Source organism: Macaca mulatta, chromosome 9 (assembly GCF_049350105.2).
Source record: "Macaca mulatta isolate MMU2019108-1 chromosome 9, T2T-MMU8v2.0, whole genome shotgun sequence".
NCBI classification, from domain to species: Eukaryota; Metazoa; Chordata; class Mammalia; order Primates; family Cercopithecidae; genus Macaca; species Macaca mulatta.
Window position 1 is genome coordinate 77925293 of NC_133414.1, and position 22160 is coordinate 77947452.

Consider the following 22160-nt stretch of genomic DNA (forward strand, 5'->3'; position numbering starts at 1 on the left):
AAGGTGGGCACCAAGGAGTTAGGCTAGGCCAGGCTGGCACTAAAGAGCTCTGGCCTCTCCGTATAACCAGAGCCAGGTGAAGTGTCACAGGCAGTCAGGTAACCCTCTGGCAGGCTACAGTTCTAGGAGGTAGGACCAGCCCTGGGGAAACATGCAGGCCTCAGGAAGGGATGGGGAGGCCCAGGGAGAGGGAGTGTGCCGGCAGCAGCTGGGCCTGCCAACAGCTGCCAGGTCCCCAGCCTCCCCGCTGGTCCTCCAGCTGAGCCCCAAGCTCACTCCAGCACTCACACCCCCAGCTCCCATGCTGAAAATGCCCACTTGGACCCCTGTGTAGGTCCACCAGGATGATGACAAAAGCTTCTAGGACTCTCCCCAAAGATACCGAAGTATGCAGGGGCAGGTCAGGGGCAGGGGGTTCCCAGAGCCCAAACTCTGGCCCTGGGCTGGCTGCTGGCAGGTACAGCTAGACTCCTCCTTGCACACAAGAACAACGGCTCTTCCAGCCCCTGGGCCACCCCTGGCCCAGAGCCCCACCCCTGTCAGTTCTAAAGCAATAGCTCTTCTAGCCCAGCCTTCGCCAGTGGCCAGAGGATGGTGTTTGGCTGAGGGGCTGAGCCTGGCGAGGTGGGGTGGGCAGCTTCTGCCTCCTCCTGCGCATCCCCCAACTCCTCCACACCGCGGCCCTTCCTCTTCAATGAGAAGAGGCTTTCCTGCCCTTTAATACTCTTATCCTCACTGGACAAGAATTGCAATCCCTCAACAAGAATTCCTCCCTGCTTACTTCTTGGAGGAAGCCTCCCCAGCCCACTTGACTCATGATCATCTCCCCTTTCCCAAGAGTCCAGTGCGGAGCTCAGGAGTCAGGCTGAGTCCCGGCACTGCTGGCCAGTGTTTATGCTACAGTCTTCAGCAGTTCCTGTTTGTTTGCTAGTGCAAATAGGAGTTCCATGACAGGGCCTGGCTTCTCGTGGAACTGCGAGCTCTTAGAGGGAAAGGATCCTGTATGAAGCCCCCTTTGCTGGAGTCCCTGCTGATGGAGCAGCCATGAAAGATGGGGGCATGCTATCTGGCTGCACACCCCTTGGGACATCCGAGAATCTCAGCCTGCTAAGATTGTGGGTGCCCAGAAAGGAGTGATCCTCTCTTTCTCCAATCCGTCCCTTGGCTCTGGATGGCACCCTGGCTCACGCTGACCTGCCCCTCTCCCCAGATACCCAGTAGTCTCAGGATTCCCCTGATGTCCAATGCCCCAGCTGCATGCCTGGGCATCTTCCCCGTCCCTGGTGCGGGTGCGAGTGCCCCATATACTTATACATTTAAGCTTCTGCCTGGCTGCACGAAACGGTGCGGAGAATGTCAGTGACAGAGCATGAGGCAGAAACTTATTAGCGGTGATATTTCCCTGGATCTTGGCGCTGCATTTGCTATTAGTTCTAATTCAGCGGCTCGCTCTACAAAAGCTTATTGTCCCCTAATGGGAAATCTACAAACCGAGTTTGACTTCTTTATTAAAAACCAACAAGCAGTGGATGAAAAAGAATCACCTGGCCCCTCCGGCCCCTCCTCCTCCTGGAGCCCCGTGGTTTCCATCTGCCTCTCCCTTACCCCAACCTGTGCAGGAAATGCTGCCATCCACGACTTCATTGCTGCTGGGTTTTTAAATTCCAATTGGGAGAAAATCCTTTTTGTGGAGGGAGGAGGCCGCTTAGCTGAGTGACAGCTACTTAAAAGCCAGCCACGTGCAAAATCAGCCTGAAGGCGGTGACCTTTTCAAGTGTGGTCCTCAGACACAAGTGACTGTGCCATCCAGAGGCCCTGCTTGAGAGACAATGTTCACTCACAGCAAGGTGGCACCTGTCTTTGTTGCCAGACTCTCCGGCTGCCCCAGGGTTAGGGTGGACTCCAAAGGGAAGTGCAGGGCCCCTGCTGGTCCCTGGGATGCCTTTGAGGGAATTTGAAAATAGGGTCCCTTCTACTAGGCCACTGTGGTTTCCTGCCAGGGCACACCCTGGCTTGCCAAGTGCAAAGTGAGGCGGATTCTTACCCCCACCCACCTCCTCTGTGGTCTCAGGGAGGGAGGCTGCGGATCACACTTTTGTTTGCAGGGGCAAAAAGGGAGTTCAGTCCCTTCGCCTTCCTCTCCCTGCGTGCTCTGGTCCCTTTGAGGGGGGCTGAGGCACAACAAGATGCTCCGGTCCCTGCCTCAGCTGAGCTACAGGTTGGGACAGGTCTGGGGTTTGGGGCAGAGCTCGGGTTTCAAAATCTCATGAGGGTGGGTCTCTGAAGGCCTTGCTCCTCAAAGTGTGGTCCCCTGACCAGAAGCATCCACATCACCTGGGAGCCGGGAGGACACACAGAATCCTAGCCCTGCCTCAGACCCACTAAATAAGAATCTGCCTTTTAATGAAATCCCCAGGGAATTCCAGGGCCCAGGGAACTTTGAGAAGCTCTGGTCTCAGTCATGTGTGGATAGGGATGACCAAGGTTCCAGGCCTGTGGCTGTGGTGGAAAGAATATCAACATGGGAGTCATTCAGGTCAGGGTTTAAGTCCCAGCTCTGCCAATAAGGAAGAAAGGTGAAGAAAGAAAGGCACTGGTGACCCTGGGTCCTCCTGGAGCCTCAGCCTCCCCATCTGTAAAGTGGGACTGAAAGGGACTGGGTCATGTGAAGCGACCTGGCACATTGCTGGAGCTCAGCACAGTTTAATTTCCATTTGGCTACTTAGGTCTGTCCAGCCCCGGGCTAGCCAGAACACTTAACTTATTTCCCTAGACCTCCCTTACTCTTACCCTCTCCAGCATCCACTCCCCAAAGCCTGAACGGCTCCCTCTCTGCCTCAGCCCACTCACGGGCGCTCCCATTTGCACTAGCGACAGGCTGGGGCACGGGTGTGGCTGCTGTTATGCATGGCTGTCTTATTGGCTGTAATGACAGCCAACATTCCAGGTGCCAGGTGCCACCTGCACAATCCCATTTCATCCTCACAAAAATATCATGAGGCAGGTACCACGATTATCCCCATTTTGCAGATGAGGATGTTGTTTCAGAGACCCAGGCCACACAGCAAGAGGGTAGCAGAGCCAGGTTTCAGACCCATATGCCTCCACGGCCACACCCCTCTTTCCACTTGGTGTCTTCTTGGGGAGTGGAGCAGGATACACAGTCACCTTCTTGTCCTACTGGGGACCCAGCACAGAATTCACTGCCTCCTTGTGCAGAGCAACATCCTGGCTGGTTGAAAGCGACGGGTGGGTTGGTCAGGGTTGTGAGGGTAGCTAGGATTAGAGGAGGCTTGGGGGCTGTGGTCAAGTCTGGGAAACTAAGGCCAGGTTTGGGTGATGTGGTCTGGGTCGGGCCATGGGGTAAAGAGTGCCAGCCATGGTCATGACTGCCAGGGGATGCATTCTTGTTTCCTACCCTCGCTGTTTCTAGGTGGGAGGTTACAGGTTTGAGTCAGGTGGTTTTTTTTGTTTTGTTTTGTTTTGTTTTGAGATGGAGTTTTGCTCTTGTTGCCCAGGCTGGAGTGCAGTGGCGCAATCTTGGCTCACTGCAACCTCTGCCTCCAGGGTTCAAATGATTCTCCTGCCTCAGCCTCCTGAGTAACTGGGATGACAGGCACCCGCCACCACACCTGTCTAATTTTTGTATTTTTAGTAGAGACGGAGTTTCACCATGTTGGCCAGGCTAGTCTTGAACTTCTGACCTTGTGATCACCTTGGCCTCCCAAAGTACTGGGATTACAGGCATGAGCCACTGTGCCTGGCCCAGGCCAGTTTTAAGGCTTCTGAAGATCTCTTGATCCCTGTCCTCCTTCTCCTGACACTCCCTGAAGCCTGAGGTGCCAGGCATAAGGACTCCAGAAGCAAGGCCCCAACTCTCTGCCCTTCCTTTTGCTATCCTGGTTCTGCACAGCCTCACTCTCCTGGCCACCCCTAAATTCTGCTCCCATGTGGCCATCTGGAGGGCTCCCCTGTCAGGCATCACACTGACTTTCCCATCATTCCAGCTCCATCCTACTCAGCAAGCAAATAGGGTTCCCGACCCAGACAAGGGCCTCTCCACTTGGGAGCTGGCCCTGGATCTTCAGCCTCAGGTTGAGAAGAAAGAGCTTGTTAAGGCCTGGTGTGGGGCAGTGGCAGAGGCTGCTGGTGAAGCTGGCTGTGAGAGGAAGGCTCTCCAGCATGCCTGCTCCAGGGGCAGATTCTCCTGAGCTTATGTCAAATCACAGCGCATCTCCGAACCTGACAATCTGATCTAATCCTCCCGGAGCCGATAATGCACTAACTCTTCCATCAACACGCATTCGCTGTCTCTCACAGATGGGGAGGGGGGCAGGCAGTGTGTGTACAGGTGTGTGTGGGGAGGTCTCCATGCGGAGGGGCCCATTGGTCCCGCTGTCATGCCACACTCTGCATCCCGGTGTGGCGTGGGGCAAACGAACCAGCGTGGAGATGGATTCAGCAACTGATAATTTCAGACACAGAAAGCACTGACACAGAATGCTTGATATTCATGTCAGACAAACTGTGGCTTGGTTTCAGACCCCTTTAGATCTTCAAAGGAGTGGAAAAGGGAAGAAAAAAAAGAAGAGCAGGATAGGGAGAGAGGGAGAAGGGAGAAGATGACCTTCCAGTAATTCTCGCGTTCTTCACAGAACGCAGCCATAAATGAAGGAAGCCCACGACATTTCCTCCTCACCTGACTCTCAGCTCCTGGAAGGGCAAGGCCAGAGGCCCTGGGTACTTACAAATACCTCGATGGTGACAGGGACGGTGCTGTTGAGAGGGGGGTTTCCAGCATCCTTGGCCATGACTGTCAGATAAATCAGCCCATTGGATATCTGTTCATAATCCAGGGGGCGACTGACGCTGATCACTGAAATGACAGGAACAGGCCAGACCCCTCTGTAAGCAGACTTGAGATGCCCGTCCAGCCAGGGGTCCCCTTTGGGCAAAGAAGGTATGGCTGGCATGGCCCGGGCCAGCTCTGGCTTGTTTTCTGAACACCTGGAGCCTCACCATCTCGACTGAGGTTTCCTGACTGCCTGAAGTGTGTTGGACCCTGTGCGGAGCCCATGAGGTGATAGCCGGTTTGGTGGTAATGTAAGCCCCACTTTTACAGATGAAGAAACCAAGTTCAGAGACGTTCAGTAACTTGCCCAAGGTCACACAGCTCTCAACTCAATAGAGTGGGGAGATGAGCTCCAGAACCCAGGCTCTTTCTTAGTAGGCACTCCTGCCTGCTTGTCTGTCTGTCTGTCTCACTCACTCATCTGGCACTTTATGGATTTCCCCTCATCAGTCTGGAAGCTGCTCGGAGGACAGGTTCCAGCATGCCTCGGGCCCTGTAGCCCTCCCTGTCACTACTCCTCTCTCCAGGTAAGCACAGAGTTCCCCAGTTGTTGCCCAGCATTGGGGATGCCAGGGAGGACCAGGCAGTGGGGTGCAGAAGGCAGGACCCTACTCAGTCTCCTCTAGCCCTAGTTCTCTAATCTTCTTCCCTCTCTTCTCCTTTATTTATTTTTATTTATGAAGTTTTCTTTGCAGAAGCAGAGTCTGGCTGTGTTGCCTAGGCTGGTCTCGAACTTCTGCTTCAAGAAATCCTCCCGCCTTGGCCTCCCCAAGTGCTACGATTACAGGTGTGAGCCAACTGCCCCTGGCGTCTCTCTCTCTCTTCTCTTCCCTCCATTTCCTCCCCACTTTATGCTATGGGCTCTTCATGCCCTTCCAGTCACCTACTCTGGGCACCGTTTAGACCCCATGGGGAGGTACTCAGGGTTGGGTGATGCAGACCTTACCTTCAACAGAACTCTGTTTAGAGGTGGGTGAAGAACCCTAACGCCAAAGGCAGACCCAGGCTGAGAGGCAGGATTTGCAGGGAGCTAAGATAGATGCCCCTGCCCTGAAATATCCCCACCACTGCACATGCCTGAAGTCTCTCCATTAGTACTTGTTTGTGCTAAGCCATTGATTCTCAACTGGGGAGGGAAGGCATATTGGCTTGGGAGTAGGGGGCATGGGAGGTCTTAGAAGGCATTACAACAATATTAAATTACACCTTTCTATTTGGAAAAGGGAAACAAGATTATTGCTTTAGTAATATAAAATCTAAGTGGGATTCTTCTACTTGAGAGGAGGATGAGGTATGGAGGCAGGCAGAAGCATGGAACTTTTAAGTTTTTGAAAGAGGGATGGGCCGGGCATGGTGGCTCACACCTGTAATTCCAGCACTTTGGGAGGCTGAGGCGGCCAGATGGCTTGAGGTCAGGAGTTCAAGACCAGCCTGGCCAGCATTAGCAAAATCCCATCTCTACTAAAAATACAAAAATTAGCTGGGTGTGGTGGCACGCCTATAATCCCAGCTACTCAGGAGGCTGAGGCAGGAGAATCATACGAACCCAGGAGGCAGAGGTGGAGGTTGCAATGAGCCGAGATAGAGCCGCTGCACTCCAGCCTGGGTGACAGCGTAAAACGCTGTCCAAAAAAAAAAAAAAAAAAAGAAAGAAAGAAAGAAAAGAAAGAAAGAAAGAGAAAGAAAGAAAGAAAGATGGATGTAGATTTCATAAAGAATGCAATTTGTTTTCTTTGTTTTGTTTTTTTTTTTTTGAGACGGAGTCTCGCTCTGTCACCAGGCTGGAGTGCAGTGGCGCGACCTGGGCTCACTGCAACCTCTGCCTCCCAGGTTCAAGTGATTCTCCTGCCTCAGCCTCCCAAGTAGCTGGAATTACAGGTGCACACTACCACGCCTGGCCGTTTTGTATTTTTAGTAGAGACAGGGTTTTGCCATGTTGGCCAGTCTGGTCTCAAACTCCTGACCTCAATTGATCTACTGGCCTCAGCCTCCCAAACTGCTGGGATTACAGGCCTGAGCCACCTCTCTGATCAGAACTGCAATTTCTACAATGGCATTTCTCTGAACAAACTGTGGGGCAGTGGGAGGAGTGAGCACTGGACCTAGAGTCATTCAATGCACATCCATCCCTTCTGCCCTGGGGCACCTAACCCTGGCTCCAGGAATCAGAGAAGCTTCCCAGAGGAGGAAGTGTTAAATGAGCACTTAAAGCTAGCCAGGGGCTACACACTGGACAGCCAAAGCAAGGCGGGACCAAGGGGCAAGGAGGTAGCGCTTTCCTGGCAAAAGGAACACACTTTGCAAAGACATGGGAGTGAACACCAGTAAGGGGAGACAAGTGTCAAAGTGTTCGAAGAGGCTGGACTCTGGTGGGGGAAGGGCTGCTGAGAGTTGAGGCTCGCAAGGCAACCAAGGGCCAGACCACACAGGGACTTGGTGCCAAGCTCAGCAGCTTTGCTGGGTGAGCTCAGGCAAGTTGCTCCGTCTCTGGGCCTTAGCTGCCTCGTCTGAAAAACAAAGTAGTCTCTCTTGGGATCTTGGAGCTTGAGGTTGCTGCTGCTATTTCCTGCCAGGGCTCCAGGGATGGGGACCCACAGTAGGCAGCAGGGCATGGTACAGAGTGCCTGGCCCCACAGGGCCGCCCAAAGGGTAGGGAGCCTTGGCTAATGAGCTTCCATCCCACGGACCTGCCCGCAGCCTTGGTAAGAAACAGAGAGCCCCAGAGATTCTGTTACCATCACACTTCTGGCTCGATTGCAGGGCTGGCCATGGCCTGAGAACCAGAGAGAGATCCCGCTGATGAGAGACACAGATGTTGACCCTACGGAAGGGCGACTCAGGCCACATCCCGCTCCAGCCCCAGGTGCTCCGGGCAGCTTCCTGAGTAGCCCAGGGTGTCAGGGAGACACAGGGTGCCCGCCCCACCCGCACAAGGGAGGTGTGAGTACAGAGAGCCCCCCAGCCCTCCTCCTGGCTGGGCCCCGAGTTCTGCCCCACACCTACCTCCATAGCCCTCGTACAGGCTGATGTCGAAGTAGCTGCCAAAGGCAGACGCACTGACAATGCTGTAGGTGATCTGGTTGTTGGGAGGGGAATCTTCATCTGTTGCCTGGAAGGAAGAGGGCAGACAAGAGCCATGAGCCTGCAGGAGGCTGAGGACCAGAAGAGGGTGGGCAGCTGCGAGGGAGGGGAAGGCTGGCCCTGCTGACAGCTCCTTTATTGGGTGATCCAGCCCTGGGTCTTGTCCTGGCCCAGGAACCCGGGAGGCACCCCTTGTGCTTCAACTAGAGGCTGCACTCTGGCTTCCAGCAGACTCCCTGCTCCCCTCCATGTGCTGCGTGTGGAGGCAGCCTGGGGAATCTAGAGGGCAGGTAGGATGCCCAGGAAGAATGTGGAGGCCTGGCCTTCCCAGAGGCTGAGACACAATTACCTCCCACCCCCAACCCCAGCTGGAACACCCCCACCTGCAGACGCCTTCCCTGACTCCCGGACCCGGTTAGGGGCCTTGGGTCCCCTTACCCCACTGGTCCCCTTATGCCGAGTGGTAATTTCTTATCTAATTTCTGCCTCCCTCGCTTAGACTATCAGTTTCATGTGAGCAGGAACCTTGTTTCTTAATTGCTGCTGCATACCTACAGGCCAACCCAGTGTTTGGCCACAGTGGGTGTCTAATCCACGCATATTGCATGAAAGCAAGGAGAAAGGAAGGCACCTGGAGTGGGGCCAGGGATCCCTCTTCCCCTTGGCTGTCTTCTCTGGGCACTGAATTAATGAGCTTCTTTCCAGGTCATCCCTCACTCTAGAGCCTCCAGTGGTCCCCATCACTGGGGGTATATACCTGGAGCTGAGCACAGAGGGCGTGGCAGGACAGGGTTGTATGGGGGGCCATGGACAGGCTGGGCGGGCACATGGTCTGTTCTTCTAGGTATCCCCTGTGCCCACCCTTCCAGCCTTGCCTTCATCCCTGCCTGCTTCGAAAACAAGTTCCAAATGGAGGTTCTGGGTCCCATCCCTTTGGGTAGGCAGCATGGGAAGGGGGGACATTTAAAAGTCTCTGGTTAAAGGTCATTGAAGCCTAGTGGGGACTTGTTGCAGGAAGCACTTGGAGAATAGCATTCCAGGACTAGACCTGGCTCTGATACTCTACTAACTATGTCTTCGTGGGCAAGCGTCTCCCCTCCGGGTTCTCCTTCTGTAAAATGGGGTTGCACTCCATGGTTTCTGTAGCTCCTTCCAGCTGTAGCACTTCCTGATTCTAGTCAGTCATTAAAGGGTTTGAACGGGGTCCTGACACAAGGAAGTCCTCCCCACTCAATGTCCTTGCTAAGGGAGATGGCGGCGGATGGGTGGGGAGGGGGATCTTTTGCTAATTCTGACCTAATATTTAAGCTGAGACATATAAAGCCCCACTTGGTACCAAGGACATGAGGTGTTGCTCAGAGAAGGCCCAACACAGACCAAGAATTTGACTCTCAAATCTGCAGCATTCTTTGTGGATGGGAGGTCAGCCCCTCTTGCAGTGGGTTCCCGAGGGGTTGGTCAAAGAGAAAGCACAGGCTAGGCATGGTGGCTCAAGCCTGTAGTCCCAGCTGCTAAGGAGGCAGAGACAGGAGGATTGCTTGAGCCCAGGAGTTTGGGGCTGCAATGAACTCTGATTGTACCACTGCACTCCAGCCTGGGTGAAAGAGTGAGACTCTGTCTCAAAAAAAAAAAACAAAAACAAAAAAGAAGCAAGCAAGCAAGTACAGGGGGAAGGGTAAGATGAATGGCAGGAGTGCAGGGCTCCCTGGCACCTTACCCGGAGCCGCACCAGCTGTGTGACAGAAGGCTCGTTCTCCCGCAGAGCACCCACATAAGCATCTTTCTGGAAGGTGGGCACATTGTCGTTGACATCCAACACATTGATCCTGACCCGGCCTGTGGTCTCCTCGCCACCCCCGTCCCGGGCAATGATTGTCAGGGTAAAGCGCTGGATGAGCTCATAGTCCAGCCTGGCAATCAGCATGATGAGTCCCGTGTCCTTGTCCAGCGAGAACCTGTGCCAGGCCAGGAGGAAGGAGGGAAGGAACACCGTGGTTTAAAACAGGCTTGATGGGGCCGGCATTTCCCAGCCTGTCCTTGCCCAGAGTGACAAACAGAAATAAATGAAGTCTGAAATCTGCCTTCTCTTTCACTTGCCCTGAGAAGAGCTGCTATTTCTAAAGGCGGTGGGTGGGGGCAGGGATCAGGATCACATGAGGTGGGCAGGAGGAGTCGCCTGATTTAAGCAAGGAGGAAACCAGGCAGAACAACCCTCCTGCTGTGAACAGGAGTTCCTACCTATTGCAGAAATTTAGATGCACCAGCATGCTAGGAATGGGCAGAAAGCAGCTGGTGAAGGGCAGGGTGGTTGGTCCTCTTTTGGGAGCTGCCCCTTGACTTTGAGGAGATGAGCCTTGAGCGGGAGGTTGGTAGACATCTCCTGGGTAGTAGAAAGGTATGGCAAGACAACCCCTCCAACTACGTCCTCTAAATGTCCCCTCAGGAGCCTCATCTGAGACGTCAGTTGACATCTGTGTGCTCTGACCACAGCTGCCAACCACCAAGCCTGGAAGGTTCTGGCTCAGAGTGAGGAAAGTCTCAGGCCCAGAAGACGGGAAGAGGTGAGACCATCCAAGATGACCAGGATAAGGCTACATGAACACGGGTCCCCTGGGGAAAGGGTTCCCTGTGCATTCAGCCATGTTGGTGCCTTCCTCCCATTTGAGGCCCCCATCACTGAGTGACAGAGAATGGCCAGATGCCCCTAGCAATCTCCTTGTCTCTTCTTCTTTTTTGAGACAGGGTTTCACTCTGTCGCCCAGGCTGGAATGCAGTGGCGTAATCTCAGCTCATTGCAACCTCTGCCTCCTAGGTTCAAACCAGTCTCCTGCCTCAGCCTCCCAAGTAGCTGGGACTATAGGCACCTGCCACCACGCCTGGCTAATTTTTGTATTTTTAGTAGAGATAGGGTTTCATCATGTTGGCCAGGCTGGTCTTGAACTCCTGACCTCAGGTAATCCACCCGCCTCGGCCTCCCAAACTGCTGGGATTACAGGCATGAGCCACTGCATCTAGCTCCTTCCCCATCTTTTCTTGATCTTTCTCACAGATAGTCGGGGTCAGTCATTCAAGTTGACACCCACTGCCTCACTCATTCCACCAGGCTTCCCAGTGCATCAGACACGTGGCCTTTGAGCCTGTTAAAAGTGAGAGGCGGCTGGGCGCAGTGGCTCATGCCTGTAATCCCAGCACTTGGGAGGCCGAGGTGCGTGGATCACCTGAGGTCAGGAGTTCGAGACCAGCCTGGCCAACATGGTGAAATCCCATCTCTACTAAAAATACAAAAATTAGCTGGGTGTGGTGGTGGGTGCCTGTAATCCCAACTACTCAGGAGGCTGAGGCAGGAGAATTGCTTGAACCTAGGAGGCGGAGGTTGCAATGAGCCAAGATCTTGCCATAAAACTCCAGTCTGGGCAACAGAGCGAGACTCTGTTTCCAAAAAAAAAAAAAAAAAAAAGTGAGAAGGCTGCCCTTTGGCTTGGACTAATTGAAGACAAGGCCCAAAACCAAGCCTAGACCATGTTACCATGAGGAGTGATGGGGCAAGGCTGGCATGTGTCAGGCAGGGAGGCAAGTAACCTGCCCATGGGCTGCTGCACATTGACAGCCCTCCTGGGGCAGGCTGTGTAGCCTAGTGGTGAAGGTCACGAGCAGAAGCCTGACCATGGCACTTACAGCTGTGTGACTTTGGACAAGTGACTTAGCCTCTCTGTGTTACACTTTCCTCACCTGTAAAGTGGGGATGATAAAAGTGCCTAGGACTGAGTTCCTCTGTCATTTCACTGAGACGATGACATAAGACAATGCGTGTGAAGCCCTTGGCCATGATGAGCCTGACATGTAATTGCTGCGGCTGGCGGCGGTGGTGGTGGTGGTGGTTTGCAGTCGCTAGTACTTCAAAGCCTCTCAGAGACACAATGGATCCATTCCCAAAGCTAAAGGCTATCTTTTGAGGGTCAGATAAGCTGTGCCTCAGAGAGTTGAGGAGACTTGACCAAGGCTGTGCCACGATCAGGGTCAAACCAGCCACAGTGCCCATGGGCTCCAACTTCCAGTCCAGTGCTCTAGCCACAGGGCCCAGCACCTCCCTCCCTGGGCACTGAAAAGTTCCCAGATCTCATGAGTCTGGGGAGGGCCAAGGACCACTGTGGACGGGCCTGAGGGACCGTGGGCAGAGTCTCACCTGTCCGGGTCATCACTGAAGAAATAGTTGACTTCACCAAAGGTGCCTGCATCATTGTCTGTTGCCTGCAACGGTGAGAACAAGAAGTCATTACTGCCAGGCCCAGCTGAGGTTTCAGGTCCACAGGAAATCCATATTCCTCTCGCATGTCTCCTTTGGCCCAGGTGGAATTTTCTAGAACCATGCTGTTCAGTAAGGATGCCACAGGCCGCTACTGGCTGTTTAAATTTATATTGGAAGGCGCAGTTCTACAGGACTGGTCTACCAGGCATCTCTAACTGAGTGAAACCACCTCTCCTGGGCTCATGGGGGCTCATGCCCCCTCCAGGCGGGGCAAGCTTCTTCTCTGCAGATGCTCCGAGAGCTTGGGAGAGAGACCCTGGACCCGTGGCCTGGGATCACAGCCTGTGGTTTTGAGAGTACCACAAACGAAGGTGGGTGTCAGCCATCTGGTGGGTTCTTCTGGTTTTTCTCGCACAGTCCTTAAAGCCTCCAAGTCAGATGTACTAGCCACTGGGGGAAGCCCTCTGGTCCCTCCCTTCTCTGACCCTGGAAATTCTTGCAAATCCACTGCATGCATAGGGCAGGCCTATCTGCCCAGTGGCCTTCACTTTTAGAAACACTCTGCACCCTCTCTACCTGTCTCCTCTGGCTCCTCCCTCTGCTTGCACAAAAGGCCTGACTGGGAACTGCCTGCCTGTCCCTGACCACAGGGACTGGCCTGGGAACGGCCTTTGACCACAGCTGGGTCCATCAGAATCCTCTGGGGACTCTTCCTATTGCGTTGCTGGGGATAAAAGCTTTCCTCCAGAGAGTTAGGCACGGGCCACATGAACTGAGACCTGCTGCACGTTTGGGGAGGATGAAGATGCACCCAGACCTCAGGAGAGCTAGGAGAAGAGAAGGCCAAATTCTGGTAGTCTTAGAATCCTGAATCTGATCTGACATCCCTTCCCCACCCTTGATTTGGTTTGTGAGTTCACTGAGATTGCTCTCTCTCTCTCTCCTTTTTCTTTTTTCTTTTTTTTTAGAAATGAGTCTCTCTATGTTGCCCAGGTTGGCCTCCAACTGCTGGGCTCAAGGGATCCTCCCACTGTGGCCTGCTGAGTAGCTGGGACTACAGGGATCAGCCGCTGTGCCTGGCTAATTGAGACCTCTTTTAACTGGGCTGGTCCAGGCTGGCATCACTTATGGTCAAAAGAGATAGACAGGAGAGAGGCCAGCCTTATGCTGATGACAAGGACAATGATGGTGGCAGCCTGCATGGCTGTCATACCTTTTACATTTTCAAAGAACATCCAGGTTTACTATGGCTTCGTTTCCCCTCACAGCTGTCCATGTGGTAGGGAGACAGACATTTCCATCTGTCTCACAGGTCACACAATGGAGGCTCAGACCTCAGTGAGGCCTGGTGAAAGCCTGCTGCCAGTCTGGCTTAGGAGCAGGTCAGAAGCAGAGTGGGACAGAAACTGGCCTCTCCACCCCCACCTGGTGTTCCTTCTCTGTGGCCATCCCAGTGAGGCCCTCCTCCATCTCCCCTGACCTGAAGTTCTAGTAGGGGTTTGGCTTTTGTGGCTGGGAACATTGGCTTCTATATTGTCCCTGGCATGGTTCTAATCCACAGTGCAGGCTAAATGACATCATTTGTTCATTCAATAGTTACTTACAAAACACATAATCCATGCAAGGCGCTATTCTAGATGTGCCCTCTGCTCCCTTCCCAGGCCACTGCTCTAGAGCTGGGCAAACTGCTGCCTGCCACCAGATGCCTGTGGGGAAAGGCCTCAGACTGACTTTGGGGTCCATTTGCATCTGTTTTGTATTTAAGGTATCTCTATAAGATTGTAAGTGGATAAAGCCCTCACGGCTAAAAATATGTTTTGATCCCTTTGTGCTCAGTATTTTTTGAGGTTCCTTTTAAAGTTCCTGGATTCTATGAAATCCAGTAAATTCTATGTTCTTTATGATAAGCCTGAATTTTCAAGGAAAAGCTAATTTGTGTTTAGTATATTCAGTTCAGGAAGGCAGATAAGTGAAAAATATATTTCTATCCCAAATGAATGAAATGAAAAAACGTTTATACCCAAAGGGTTAAGATCTTAGTTATCCAGAAAACTTGGCTATACAGAAAGATGCCATTTCTGGGGGCTCTGGGCTGCCAGCTTGTATAGGACTGCCTCTTGTGCCGGATTTCCATTCAATATCCCCACAGCTTATGCTCCTACAGACTGTGCAGACCTCTGTCCCCACCACCACCCCACCCAGGCTCAGAGCTCCTCACAGGTTCTCAGGGGGTGCGTGCTGAACAAGTGAAAGGAAGGCACTGAGCCATGTCACCACCCTCCAACCCAGGACTGGCTCCCAGACGGGGCCTCTCCCACTGCCTGCACCATTCCTCACGACGGCAGCAGCCACTGCTGGCTCCTGCACGCCTTCTACCTACAACCCCTTCACCCTCACAACAGCCCTGTGAGGTAGGTACTATTATCAGCACCACCTCCAATTTACAGATGGGGAAACTGAGGCATCGAGACAGCACATCATTCACTCAAGGCTTCACAGCTAGAGAAAGAACAGTGCTGGATTTGAATCCTGTGCCATCTAGCCACGCCCTTGCCCTTCATCAGTTATTGCCTCTGAGCCAAGAGGGGTGCTTGTTCTCAGAAGGAAGGGAGCCTGGTTATTCCAGGCAAGAGGAGACCACATTGCCCAAAGCAACCCCAGATTCATCCTCACTTTACAGGGACGGAGGAGAAGGGGAGCAGGAGGAATCCCAGAGCCCTTCCCTCCCCCAGGTTCCACTGACAATCGCGGTCATCACTGCATGGTCTTGTTGGACTGTTATAACTGTAGCTTGGTCTCGGGAAGATGCGACTGCCATGCATCGAGCCCCTTGGCGAGGGGTCACTGTGGTGTGGAGACCTCAGTTCCAGGTCACTGTGTGACCAAACCATACCTCCTTGGCCCCCATCATTTGCCTTTGTCAAAGGAAAAGGGTTTGGGGAAGGACGAGGGCAGAGAAGGCACCTGTAGTGCTCACTGCGCAGCACAGACGGTGCCTGGCATGCAGTAGATGCTTCTTAAATGCCTGAAAAATGAATAAGAAGGGGGTGGTGCAGAGAAAATAGGGAAGGGGCAGAGAGACTGGGGTGAAGATAAAGAAGGCAGGACTCAGAAGAAAGGGGACAGAAGAGAAGCAAATGGCAGAAGGAAAAGGGAAAGGGAAGTAGAGGAGAGACAGCAGGCTAGGAGGCGGAGGACAGCAGCTGAGAAGCAGAAAGTGGGGTGTGCAGGAAGGGAGGGGCCTGGGTCATGGGGGGCGTGCTGCCCCTGGAGAAGGTCACATCTGAGCCCTGGGGATGAGCCCTCCAGATCTGGGTGCCCCACAAAATTGCTCTGGATTGTCAGGACAGGAAGGATGTGTGAGGTGCCTGCATCCCATCCCCTTCACCCTGGGGCCTGGAGCAGCTGAGGCCCAGGGAAATTAGGTGATGAGCCCCAGGAGACAGGACTGGACTGTCTTAGAGCAGAAGCTGGCTTCACACCCCCAAGGCTTGCCCTCCCCTGCCCACGTTGGACTGGGCACAGCCATGGCTCCCACGGTGACCCTTGTCCCCAGGGCCTCTCACTGCCCGCCCAGGCTGCCGATGCTGACCAGGGAAGATTTGTGAGTCCCTCAGTGCCACCGCCTAATGACCGTGTGAAATATGTATGCCTGGGTGAGGAGGAGAGGGAGAGCTTCCATTTTTCAAGTGTAGGAAGCCAAACTAGATGAAAAGCTGCTCCTTGCCCCTGCCAGGGTGAAGGCAGCAGCACTGACCTTGGGCCTTGTCGGGTGTGGGGCCAGCGCCAGGCTGCAGCAGGGCCTGTCAGGGGCCCTGGGCCTGGGAGGAGGCAGTAGATCTGAGCTCAAAGGAAAACCCCCTAGCCCTGAATGTCTAGCCTCATCTCTGACCCAGACTGGAGCACGTGCAGCTCTGCCCCCTCCACTTGGACGGCGCCCCTCCCTCTCCTGCCTGGCTCACACCCTTCTGCCCTCCCTGACCCCCAAGGCAAAGTTAGGGCTCCTCCCTGCACTCACTCGGCACCGAAGCTGAGGCTAACGCGTGTCTCCCCCAACCAGGACGTGGCTCCCAGAGGGCAGTGTGGGGTCATGGGGTCCACATGTGCCCAGGGCCTAGTACAGGGCCCGGACATAAAGGCAGCTCAGGAAAGGTAAGTCTGTCTCTGTCACCTATAACTACAACTACATCCACGTTCTCATGACACATACCAATGTATGAATTTAATTTTGACCAGATCTCCACGGGTAAGTACTGTTATTACCTCCCACCCATGTTTGCAAGTGAGGAAACAGGTGCAGTGGTGTTAAGTGACTGTTTGTCATGGTACCTTTTAAACAACCTCCTCCCAAGCAAGACTTGTCTGTGGCTTACCAACTAAAAGTCCAACAGACAAATGAAGTGGCAGACAGACAGTGACCCTTGGGGCCCATTTTAGGAAGGAGGGTTTGAGGAGTGCCAAGGGCCTAAGTATAGAGAACAAAATTTCCTCTTCCTGCTACAAACACCCCCTTCCCTGCGATGTTCTAGGAATGAGCATGTCTGTCTCCCTGCAGAGTAACTTCCAAGGTCTCACAGGCCAGCCAGATGGCGACAGGGATCGGGGAAGGGGATGGCCCAGGTGGCCACTTTCATGTTGTACCTAAGAAATGCCAAATCGAAGGCCAGGCATGGTGGCTCATGCCTATAATCCCAGCACTTTGGTTTGGGAGGCTGAGGCGGATGGGTCACTTGAGGTCAGGAGTTCAAGACCAGCCCGGTCAACATGGTGAAAGCCCATCTCTATTAAAAATAGAAAAATTAGCCAGTCATGGTGGCAGTTGCCTGTAGTCCCAGCTACTCAGGAGGCTGAGGCAGGAGAATCGCTTGAACCTGGGAAGCGGAGGTTGCAGTGAACCGAGATTGCACCACTGCACTCCAGCCTGGGTGACAGAGTGAGACACTGTCAAAAAAAGAAAAAAAAAACAGATGCCAAACCAAGGCTCCAGGTGAGCACCTCAACTGTGCTCCAGGCTCCTCCCTCTGGCGCCTCTGTGTCTCCATTGCCATCTAATGGCTCCCCCCGGCTCTGGCTGGCACTCAGAGGTACACACTAGTGCATTTTACTACTTGTCAAGGTTCTCATAAGAGGCCCAGGGGCAAAAAGTCAAAGCCAGTAGCTAAAATTATCGTCCTTCTCTGCTCAAAATCCTTCAATGGCTCCCTATGATCTGCTGAATTAATTTCAGACCCTAGTGTAAAGGCTGTCCACAGTCTGGTTGGGCTTAGTGTTCTTGTATCTACCTCTTCCCTGGTGCACCCCAGACTGTTCTCTCATTGCTAGTTCCTCTATCCTTTCATTCTGTAACTGCCTTCCAAACTCTGATCCACCCCTGAGGCCCATCCCAAATGCCTCTCTCCTAGAGTCCCTAACCATTCATTGGTCTTGACCCAGGAGCCCCTGCTCATCCCTCTCTTGGAACACCCGGCAGAATCTGCCGTTCCTGAAAACTGTCTGTGTGTGCCCCACTTTCCTCCCTGTGAAGGAGAGAAGTTTGTATCTAACTCAGTTTTGATACAGGGCTCAACGTCTCTGCCCAGTTTAGTAGAAGGTTGACTTCCATTGTCAGCCATGGAGGATCAGCATTACCTTCCTTCTGTGGGGCTGGTACCCCCTGATCAGACACCACGGGGGCAGCAAGCAGCGACAGAGGGGTTGCCGGATTGCATGGGGCCAGGTGGGGTTTATAGAGCACCTCCAACGCCCTGGCCCCTGCTCAGGCTCCCTATTGCCCCCGCACCGCCCAGAAGGAGACAGGCACAGAGGATGTGCAGGGGCAGCTGAAGATGCCCGGCACACCGCTGAAGGCACCTTCATGAAAACAGTGACCAGACACTTGTTCAGTCACATATTTAGTACATTTTTTTTTGAGACTCAGTCTCACTCTGTCACCCAGGCTGGAGAGCAATGGCGCGATCTCGGCTCACTGCAACCTCCGCCTCCCTGGTTCAAGCAATTCTCCTGCCTTAGCCTCCTGAGTAGCTGGGATGACAGGTGTGTGCCATCACGCCTGGCTAATTTTTGTATTTTTCGTAGAGACAGGGTTTCACCATGTTGGTCAGGCTGGTCTCAAACTCCTGACCTTGTGATCCGCCTGCCTGCCTTGGCCTCCCAAAATGCTAGGATCACAGGCATGAGCCACTGCACCCGGCCCAGTAATATTTTTTTTTTTTTTGAAATTTTCCAATGTGCTGGCTGCTGTGCCCAACACTGAAGTCACATCCTAAGCATGACAATCTGGACTGCTACGTAAAATCAGAATGTGGAAGCCAGGCATGGTGGCTCATGCCTGTAATCCCAGCACTTTGGGAGGCCAAGGCAGGCAGATAACCTGAGGTCAAGAGATCAAAACCATCCTGGCCAACATGGTGAAACCCTGCCTCTCCTACTAATACAAAAATTAGCCGGGCATGGTGGCACGCACCTGTAATCCCAGCTACTCGGGAGGCTGAGGCTGGAGAATCGCTTGAACCTGGGAGGCGGAGGTGGTAGTGAGCCTAGATGGTACCATTGCATTTCGGCCTAGGACAGAGGGGGACTCGTCTCACACACACACACACACAAACTCAGAATGGGGAGACAGAGCAGCAAGGGGAGAAATAACTAAGTAATGTAATTCCAGGCAGTGGTAAGAACTACGAGGAAAACAAGGCTAAAAGTGGGCTTGAAGGTCACTGAGGCTGCTGGCTTAGATAGATTCATCCTGGAGAAGCTGTCTTTGGGCAGATGTATGTCAGTCTATGGGCCAGTCATCGCCTGGGCACCAAGGAGTCCAGGTAGCTCCTGGAGAGAGCTGGGCACCTGCTGGCACCAAGGCCTGGAGGAGGGCTCAGGAAGTCTCTGCCTCCCCCAACAGCCTCCCTCAGCAGAACCATCAGGGGAAGAGCAGTGAAGATCAGTGGCCGCTCGGCGCTCAGCACCCTCCTTGCGGTCAGCCCCTGCCCTGCAGTCAGCATGTGGGGGAGAGGGTGCAGCTGAGACTGGCTGCTGCCTAGCGCCTGATTTATAAGGCATTTCCTCTGATTCTCCCCAATGCCGGCATTACCAGCAAAACTAATTCCGTCATTTGGGCCTTTATAATTGCATCTGCAAGTGCTTGTTTCTGTGATGGACAATGCCGGCAGAAGTGTAATTTTCTTCTGCTGACAAAAAGGAAAAAAATAAATACGTATGGGGGGAAATTCCAAGGTTAATACAAGGTGATTGGAGGAGCCTATGGTGGGGGAATGGCTACATGCTTGGTCTGGCAAGGCCTGAGTCAGCAGTGCCAGTCTTTCTCCTGGCTGTAGCAAAGGGAAGGGGCGAGAGAGTGCCCCTCTGACATTTCGTTTTGAGCACTTAACTATGTGCCACCAAATTTACCAAGCATTTCCTGCACTTTATTTCATTCCACCTTCCAAACAGCCCTATAGGACCAGCACCATAGCATCCCCACTTTACAGATGAAGGAGGGGACGGAGACTCAGAGAGGTCAATTGACTTGGCCAGGGTGACACAGTCACAGCACTAGAACATGAACCAACATGGTTAACTCCAAGGCGTGCGCTCTTAAGACCTCCCCTCCCTTGCTGCTCCCTTTGGTGGGGCTGGGGGAGCGAAGTCTGAGCCTGAGAAATCTGAGTCCGAGCTTGAGACCTCAGCCATGGGATCCAGAGTGCTCCTACCAGGGTCATCCTCCTCACCCTGTTGATGCCCGATGGGCCCCCACAGGCAGTTTGCCCTTCTTGCCATGGTGGCTTCTGCTCCCTACCTTCTGCTTGGAGAGAGCGGGCTCCCAGCAACTCTAGCTATGCCCACCAGCAAAGGTGGCAGGGGTCTCTGGCTGTGGTTTCTCAGGATGTAGCCCCTGAGCCTAGACCCTCAGATACCCAAGCAGGTGCCTCCCACAGACCCTTAAAGAAGGACCCCACCCCTGCCCCAGGCTTGGTCTTGGTCTGTGCAGGTGACTCAGGGCCTGGATTGGAGGGAGCTGTGTGGCCCAACCTGAGGCCACCTTGGAAGGATGGGGCAGTCTGGCTGGCTGCAGGTGCCCTTCCTGACCCACCTGGGGCTTTTCCCACGGCACCCTCTCATGTAGTCCCCCTTCATCTTGTGCATTCAGAACTCTATGTCCAGCCCAGCTCCCGGCCCTCTGGTGCTCAGTGCAACATCCCACGCCCACTCTCCTGGGACCCCCTATTCCAACAGCGCTCAGGCTCTCCTGTCTCTTTGTCCCCTTCCTGAGAACCCCTTCTTACCCAGCCTGTCTTTGCAATTAACAGTCATCATCTCTCACCCTCTTCCACTGATTTGCCCTGGAACAGGGTCCCTTACAGGCACACCTTACAGGGTGCCTGCCTTGTGTGTCTTCGTGTCATCTCTCTTCCTGTGTCTCCATACTTCCTGCTTCTTTAAACACACGCACCACCACACACAACCCCTTTCTCTTCCTCTCTCTGTGTCTCAGGCAGTTGCCAACAGCTTTCTGCATCCTGCACCCCCCGCACACTCTCCTAGAAACTTTCTTTTTCTCTGTCTGGCTCAGGTAGACTCTACTCAGAGGTCTCCCACACCTCCACCCCTCACACACACACATACACACACACACACTCTCTCTCTTTCTCTGCCTCAAGCAGCGCCCCTACTTGTCCCCAGCCCAGTCTCAGCCCCTGTGGTCTCCTCCACACCCCTTCCCTAGACACCTGGGTGTCTGTCCCTGCAGGCCACAGGCTGGCAGGCACGCACTCAATCACTCCCCACCAACGCCCACACTCCTGTCATGCACGCACCCTCACAGGAATGCCCCGTGCGGGGCTTCTGCTCTGAAGCAAGGCGGGCCCAGCTGCCTCCGCAGCAGCCCTGGGTCCCAGCAACAGAGGCAGGCGGCCGGTGCTGGCGAGCAGTTCTGCTCCCATGCACAAATCTGCAGAGAAGGGCACGCGGTACAATTTGTTCAGGAAACAATAGCAATGTTTGACATGTCATAAGGATTGATGGAGCAGAAATTTACATGGGAGAATGCATTTTTAAACAGCTCTGCGGAGCCCCAGTGCTTCGCTGGTAATGCTTTCCTCATTCATCATTCACTGAGCCCCTCTGAATAAGTCCTTAAACTGTATGAGATTAACTGCACTCTTGTAAGCTCTGGGGGGCTGGAGTGGCTGGCAGGAGGCAGGAAGACTCTGCTGCAGGAACCCGGTAGCCCAGAGGCCGGGGTGACCTCCACATGCCTGCTGGGGCCCCCGAGGCCCTTTTTCCTCCCCTCCCCTAGTGCTATGGACAAGGGTTCCAGCTTCTCTCTGGTGTGTGAGGTAGAAGCCAGTGGCCAGGAAATACCATCCAGTCTGCCCCACACTTCTAGGAAAATGCTTGGTGCCTCGGTTTTCCCCTCTCGTCTCAGTGATTTAATCTGAGAAGGAAGTGATTTAATCTGAGAAGGAAGCCAGGGCTGGACAGATGGGAGCATGGTGGCTGTTAGATGGGCAAGAGGGAAGTGTGATGGGAAGCTGCTCTCTGAGTGCCTTTATGGGCATTCCTGGGGGTGGCCATGCACCCGGGAGAAAAGGAAATGATGGGTGCTCTAAGGAAAACGGAGAAAAGGAAATGATGGGTGCTCTAAGGAAAACGGCTCCCACTGCACTTTGTGTGAGGCGTAAGAGGGTACATGTCCTGGGTTGGCAATGGCACCAGGGGAGTGAGCGGTGGGGTGGAGGGGAGATGTTGGGGGACTGTGATCATAGGAAAAGGCTCTCATGCCTGCTCTGGGCCTTCTGAGCATGCGGGAGGCCTTAGAACAAGAGGGTGCTACCGTGAAGCGGGGCTTGGCTGGAGGCTCAAATCACTGGTTGGGCGGAGGGACCAAGCAGGAGGGCAGTGAGAACAGGATGGGGACCTGACTGGTGGTGAGGCCTGCAGAGAAAGGGAAGGGGACCTTCCCTCCCTTTTGTTCCATTGTGGACCTAG

General features: G+C 53.8%; 1 protein-coding gene across 1 annotated transcript in view; it reads right to left on the reverse strand.

The window, feature by feature from the left end:
* The window catches only part of CDH23 (cadherin related 23), a 422351-nt gene that overhangs the window by 127681 nt on the left and 272510 nt on the right, over positions 1 to 22160 (reverse strand). The window contains exons 15-18 of the mRNA XM_077946644.1: positions 12117 to 12181; positions 9651 to 9888; positions 7856 to 7961; positions 4749 to 4876 (exon numbers count right to left, since the gene is read on the reverse strand). Of these exons, the coding sequence (XP_077802770.1) occupies positions 4749 to 4876; positions 7856 to 7961; positions 9651 to 9888; positions 12117 to 12181 (537 nt within the window). The remainder of the gene's footprint in view (positions 1 to 4748; positions 4877 to 7855; positions 7962 to 9650; positions 9889 to 12116; positions 12182 to 22160) is intronic.